This window comes from Boleophthalmus pectinirostris, unplaced genomic scaffold (assembly GCF_026225935.1).
Source record: "Boleophthalmus pectinirostris isolate CB_2022bp ecotype Guang Dong unplaced genomic scaffold, ASM2622593v1 HiC_scaffold_23, whole genome shotgun sequence".
Lineage (NCBI taxonomy): Eukaryota > Metazoa > Chordata > Actinopteri > Gobiiformes > Gobiidae > Boleophthalmus > Boleophthalmus pectinirostris.
The window spans coordinates 30,561,375-30,568,744 of record NW_026571207.1 but is presented as its reverse complement, the minus strand read 5'-3'; the positions used below and the strand labels follow the sequence as shown (position 1 = coordinate 30,568,744).

The 7,370-nt window shown below is 38.0% G+C and overlaps 1 protein-coding gene across 1 annotated transcript in view; it reads right to left on the bottom strand.

Moving 5' to 3' along the window:
* The window catches only part of gpc3 (glypican 3), a 425,531-nt gene that overhangs the window by 150,995 nt on the left and 267,166 nt on the right, over window positions 1-7,370 (bottom strand). The window contains exons 4-5 of the mRNA XM_055159076.1: window positions 2,623-2,740; window positions 2,555-2,591 (exon numbers count right to left, since the gene is read on the bottom strand). Of these exons, the coding sequence (XP_055015051.1) occupies window positions 2,555-2,591; window positions 2,623-2,740 (155 nt within the window). The remainder of the gene's footprint in view (window positions 1-2,554; window positions 2,592-2,622; window positions 2,741-7,370) is intronic.

The following is a 7,370-nucleotide window of genomic DNA, read 5'->3' as shown; positions in this document are numbered from 1 at the left end:
TTAAGAAAGGCTCACAAGTTGTGAGTTCTGAGGAAGGGGCCATGTCAGTATATTTTCATCTTTAAGGACTTTACTGGCCAGTCACGCTGTGGCTCGTACTCGTACTGCATGCGATGGAGCATTGTCCTGCATAAAAATCATGGTCTTCTTGAACGATGCAGACTTTTTCCTGTACCACTGCTTGAAGAAAGTGTCTTCTAAAAACTGGCAGTACGTTCTGGAGTTCATTTTGAGTCCATCTTCAGCCCGAAAAGGTCCAACAAGCTCATCTTTAATAACACCAGCACGTACTTGTACCCCACCTCCTCCGAGTCGAAGTGGAGCTCTGTGCCCATTACTGCTCCGTCAAGAGACACTCTCATCTCATCGGTCCATAAAAACTTTGAAAAATCTGTCTGCAGATATTTCTTGGCCCAGTCTTGGCGTTTCAGCTCACGTTTCTTGTTCAGTGGTGGTCGGGTTTCAGCCTTCCTTACCTTGGCCGTGTCTCTGTGCACTGAACACTAGTACTTCTGGGCTCTCCAGGTATGTTGCAATAGGAGGGTTTCAGTCACGTGATCACGATGATGCACAGTAGCAAAGTAAAAGTACGAGCAGTTAGTCGACAAATATATTGGACGTGACCTCATCTTATTGAAAATGAGAGAATTTTCGACCGAAGTAAAAGATTATCAACAATCAAAACAGAGGATATCACAAACTATCTAGTTCTCCAGACATCGTTCTACACCAGACAACAGATGAAGTCGTACAAAAGTTTGGAGGAATATAACTTTTTTTTGTCAGTGGATGGGTCCTCAACCTTGGTGCAAAACGCCTCAATGATGATTATCGTTTGGTCTTGGCCTGGGTGAGTGTTTCTCTTATTTTATGTGTATAGACTGTTATGGGAAAAAACTGCAGTGTATCGGCAGTAACCTCTATCCAAACTATTTAATGTCAACAAACGTCGTTAGCCGTTAGTCATTAATGATTCGTTTATGTTTAGGTAAACCACAAAAAACAATTTAGCTTTGTAACAAACCTTTGTCGAAGTGGTCACTGCAGACATGAGCATCTGCTCCTCCCGACCGCAAACATAGGTTTGTAATCCGGTTACACCCTTATCATCAGAAGGCCCCCTAGTCAGAAAGCCCACTAGTCAGAAGGCCCTTTAATCAGAAAGCCCACTAGTCAGAAAATCATTCCGTCTTCTATTGGTTTGTCAGCAACATTTCTCTTGAACAATTGAATGTATATTTGATGAAAGCAACAGGGAATAATCCCTGGATATCAGGGAAGAATTAGTAAACTTTTGGATGTTTACCAATTAAAAATGGCTGCAACATCAAAATGTTTAGAGATATTGACAGGAAAACGCATAATCATGCATAACAGCATTAGCTAAGGCTAGTATTACTTAATATGTTGGTTTACAAACCCACCAATGCTATATTAAAAGAAAAAGATTTAAAATAAAATTGAAATGAAAGTTGTAGAGCTCAAATTACTGAACATTTTGCAAGTTGTTGCCTGAAAATCAGACAATTATTAACCCTGTTACACTTAAGAGAGCCATTTCCACCCAAATCATTATTTTCTCAAACATTTTTGCTGTATTTTAAGGGTTTAATATATTTATTACTTTTAATATTTACTTTTTAAAATATTTAAAACTTGAAATACAATTTCATTTGTAACAATTTGTAACACTACCTGAACATGGATATTTTCTGACTAGAGGCTCTTCTGATGATAAAGGCTGACCCCTTTTTACGGTGTTGTTCTGTCAGCTTTTCCCATTTCTGACCTTTGTGGACGACTATCTTTGGTACTCTAAAAAATCACTTTTCCTTCTCTCAGTTAGAATGATTGTCACAGCCGTAAACTACACAACACATAGACATTTTCCAGACAAAGATGCAACAGTGTTTCACTAGCTTCCTCCAGTCAGCTCACTTCCTGCCCTCCATCTGATTTCGCGCGCTGACAAACGTAGCCCTGTGACGTCACGTGAAACTCAGCTATTCTGCAATATGACAGAGCTGAAGGATAACGGGTTCCTGCAGCTTCATGTTTGCTTCTTCTCAAATCTCTTGCAGTTAATTTAGGTCTTTTCTTTTTTCTCTTTCACATTTCTTGTGACACTATTGACTATTTGCAACAAAACGTTTGATGGTTCTGTGACCACGCAACATCTTCACAATTTCAATAGCACTGCATCCCTCTGAAAGACTTTTTACATTTTTTGACTTTACAGAGTTTGTTAAATGTCTTTTTTGGTCTATTTTGCCTGAGGAAAAGAAGCTGCCTAATAATTCTGCACACCTTGATATAGGGTGTTGATCAGAGTGTTTTCAGTTTGAGAGAAGAACTCAGTCTAAATGTGCAGGGTTTGAGAGTTAAACATGTGTGAATGCAACAAAACACAACTCCAGGTATGTTTTTTGATAAAGAAACATTATAACAGATCAGAAAATAGAGTAATATGGTCCATTTCAATCTGCGTGATTATGTGAAGAGTGTCGTGGTGTGAGCTGGGGGTTCGTACAGATTTTGCGTTTGTTTTACCGACCTGCGCAGCCCGGTCAGCGTCTCGTCTGGGTCTGAGGAGGAGCTCTGTGCCGGGGTGAGCGAGGGAGAGTGAGGAGGGAGGGGGGGCAGAGGAGGGCGGGCATTGGGGCAGAGGGGGGTTGGGGCAGAGGGGGAGTCCCACTGAACGAGAGCTCCTCTGGGGGGCGTGTCCGCACATCCCACTCATCTGAGAAGAGAGACACAAGAAAAGAGTTTAGTGATATACAGTTAAGATTTACACTGGCTTTACTGATCTACAAGGGAAGTTTAGACATAGGAGCTCATTTCCTAGTGAGCCAGAGAGTTGGAGACGTGTGGAGACACTTTTTTAAATATTTCATCCAGTCCTTGTATTTGCAGAGGTCGCTGGTGCTAGGCTAGCACATGTCAATGGCCATAGTTATCCTGCCACTAAAAACAGTCTTACCCACTCCACAAAACACCCAAAGCAAATCTATTATTACACCAGACTGTCCATGTGAATGTCTGTGTTGATAGAATCATTTTAGAAGTAAAACCAACCTTGCATTTGAAGGATTTATGTCTGAGCAGCAGCAGCGAGTTGTACTTCCTGATAGAAAGTTTGGCAGCGGCGGACTGATATATGAGAAAATAGTCCCTCAACATGCAACGATTCATGCGATACAAGGTTAGTTTTATTTCAGATGTTATTCTATCAACACAGACATTTACATGGACTCTTTAATGTTTCTGAAAAATTACAAATAGAACAATTATGATGATTCAGAAAAAAGATGAGGACATCATCAAAATGACTTAATAAATTAACCGGCGACTGGAGGACGTTGGTATAAAACACGGATAATATTCACTCTCCATTTAAATAGTACAACAACTGCTCTATAATGTAGTTCCTTCATTAAAAACATGACTTCAGTTTTCAGATGTCATCCATGCATGTTTGACTAATCTAGCGATCTCTCCTGGACCCTATTTGAACCCTTCTTACAGTAAGCTGTACAGTTCCGTCCTGAGTCAAATGCTTTTCTCCGTGGAAGTGTTATTGTCTCATCTGGATTGTTGTGCAGTATGGTATTAAACCTTTCTGTCTTCATGGAGAAATCTGACCAAGTTACACGTCAGATCTGTGGAGCGCTAATCCTGCTCACTGTCAGAATGTAATTTTATTGAATTATTTATTTATTGGTATTTTTGAGCTATAAAACTATAAAATGTAATAAATGTAAGCAGGTGATGGGCCCTCCACCAGAAAAGTTGCACAATGCACCTTTCATACATTACAGGAAAGATTCCATAACCAAAATTATTAGAGATATTCACATAGTTACATCTTTTTATTATAATTTGGCCTCAAAGCAAACCACACATTTCACTAAAACACAGATAACATCATTATATTTACAAGTTTACAAAACATTTTACTCTTTCTTTCCCTGTCTGGCAATTCAAATTTTAATTCCCGGTTGGAAATCATGATGTCCCTGAGCAACCATGATGTAGAGTAGGCCAAAACTCCTCCAGTGTACACAGAGTTTATTATTTGACACATAAAATGATAAGAAAACACCCTTATTTTGTTGAAATCATGTTTAAAGTATCCGTAAAATTTGTCTTTTAAGTATAAATTGTGCAGAAAGTTTGGGTAGAGTCTCCCCTAGTGTGATGTCATCAGGTATTATGGCACCAAATTGAAGGTTGTATAGATGTTTTTTTAAGGAAAGAGAAATACAGCGACAGTCCTTTTTCAAATGTTGTGCATGTGTGACACCACCTTCCTCCTCCACAGCTCCCTCAGTAGAAACACCTCCTCCCGCCTCTTTTACTCTAGAAATCACGTTTGTTTACAGCCAGTGCCTGTTCAGAATTACTGTTGAAGTGACCTGTCTAGAAATACTTTAGCGACCGACACATCAGTTTTTAGACCCTTTGTCTGCTTCATTCGTGGAAGAGATCTCCAAGAATCACCTCAGTTTCATTTTGCTCCTTTTCCCCTTCTCTTCTTCTTTCAGCGACCTCAAAAACTGACTTTCTTTTGCGGCGAACTGGTCGTGGATTCTCGTCCACCATCGCAACAAACTTTGTGCGAATTGCGAGGAAGCGACAGTTTAAAAAAGCCTCTAAGAACCGCTACATAAACCACGTAATCCCCGCGCGCCGTGAGTCAGTTACACTAGAAACATAGGGAGTTTGATTGGCAACTTAACAGCCAATAGAAAATGAGGTAGTCTTGTTATCTATTGGCTGATGTTTATCTGGCCTCACTACGTCCACAGTTGATAGATTTTCATTCTTTTTTTTTTTTTTTGGTCATCATAATTACAAGGCTGATGCATCTCTGTAATGGTATTTTAAACTTTCATTGACAATTTGAAACAAACAAACAAACAAAAAAATCCTCCATACAACCTTTAAAAAGAAATTAAATAATCATTATACGCCCCAAATCCAAAATCATAAACCTGTACTACTGACGACTTCTCCTCTGTCCTGATCTGAGCTGGTGCAGTCTGTCCCTGTTTATGTTTACAGGAGGAACACAGGAGGGATTTGCATCACAAACACTCACTGTCTCCTCGGCAGGGCCTCACCTGACGTTTGGGCTGTACAATGGGACAAATTCAAAATATCTTACTACAATTGTGTTCATTTTTATTGAGCAATTTGGTCTAGATTTTTTTCTGCATTCTAAACTGTTTTAATTTATTTAGATTGTCAAGCAATATTATCTGTCTAGGGAGTGGTTTATTTTTTATGTTGTTGACTTATTAAAGGTGCATTATGTAACTTTTCTTGTTCCTTTCTTCTTGTCTTTATTGGATCTGTGATTCCTTGTCCTTTGTTTCACAAAATTAAACGTATCCAGGGAAACAAGGTGACGTGACCAGGCCAATTTTCAGGTCAGATTAGTGATAATACTTAATGTCATACTGTGGGAAATTACAGGTAAGCGATATCTCCATGGAGACGAGCAGGTAGGGGATCCTCTGCCAAAAAACATAGACAGAAAATGATATAAAAAAGAAAATCTTGTTGAAATATTACTAGATCTTAAAGGTGCACTGCGCAATTTCTCTGGTGGAGAGTCCGCCACCTGCTTGTCTCCAAGGAGATGTTATTGCTTTGTTTAGAATGTTCAATGGTATGACATGGACCCGGTCAAGCAGAAGTAAACAGCAAGGCCAAAAATTCAAGTTAATGAATCTGATATAAAAATGTATTCACAGATACATATGTACTCTAGTTTATGAAACTGTTCACCTTTTTTCTGTACCATTTTTGGTTCTAAAGTTCCATATGTTTTAAACAGACCATGTATGAAACATGGAACAAAAATTATTTCCCAAATTTCAAAGACCTGCAAATCATGTAAATAAATGGATGTATTTCATCATATCTTGTGTTATTCCATCTTTGAACTGTTAATGAAGGTAAATGATTTAAAAAAAAAAAAAATTAATTGATAAAAATTAGCTTGGAAGGACTGACATATTTTATAGAAATAGTTTCCTTTCATTTTGAAGTAATATTAAAGTATTCGGAAGAAAAAAGTTGACAAATTATGCAAAATCATGCACCTTCTACTTGTTTGCACAATTTTCCCTCCGTTACTTTTCCCTCCGTTACCATGACCTTTCTTAATAAAAAATCTCATCACTCAAAAAGTAAGAGGTTTTTCAACCTAATCTTGTACCATATGGTAGAAAACTATATGAAGCAAATATTCAAACCAGTTTGTTAAGGATATGTAAGTGAGAACCAAGAGTTATCACTGTTTGGATTTATTGCCCAAAAAGTGCTGCATATTTTATTCCCTTTGTTACCGACATGAGTTTTTAAATTTTTTGTCAACAACTTGAAAGAATATCACAGGTTTAACTTGACCCTGTTGGAGTGTAACTCTTTCCTACATTCTGATACCTTATTTATTTCAATAGTCCCTCTAGTTTCTGAATAAAAGAATAAAAATATTTGAATGTAAAAAATCTGCCCGTGTTTTCTCCGTTACCGCTTGCCCAGACCCACATGTGGAATACTAGCTCAAGCGTCCCCCTGGCTTGAAAGTCCCAGCTCGAGCGTCCTATTTCTCAGTGGGAACGTCCCCCTCCTCCCTCCGGGCGCCCCCTTCTCTTGGGTGGCACACGGGTGACTGCTGTGCCCAGGAGAGGGGAGACATCCTCACCAGCCTTTAGTGTGTGATGTATTGCATCAGAAAATCAGCTTCTATATCATAACAAAATCAAATGTGAATGTCGGGCCTTGTTTATGTCATTTTACTGATCTTCTCAAAGCGGCACACATTTTTTCAGTTTGTAATATCAATATAATCCTCATTTGCTGACAGAAGTTTATGATGAAATTGTATTTTAAATAATTTTTTTCTTGTTCCCCGTGTTCTATATTCTCTGTAACTATTGATCTGGGAAGAAATATGAATTATTTCCTTACCTGCTGAACCTTCCCTCCAAAAATCACTCAGAATCACTTTTAGGAAGGTCTTATGTATTTCATTTAAATATGTAAGAGAGATCCTCAAATAGTCATGGCACATTTATTGAGAACACAGGAGTTTCTGAGGTAGTGTGCCTCAGACAAAATTATGTGTGTTTATTATTGCATGTTTTGCTTGTTTGTATGAACAAATGTGTTGAAATATATTCTAACTTGTGTGTGTAATTAAAACAATATATATGTATATAATAATAATAAAAAAAAAAAAAAAAAAAAAAAACATATAGATTAACTAAACTAACTTTCATAAAGGATATAATAGATGCATCACGAATTTCGGACTTCCGGTCATTGTGCAATACATACTGGGAAGGATTTTCCGAAAA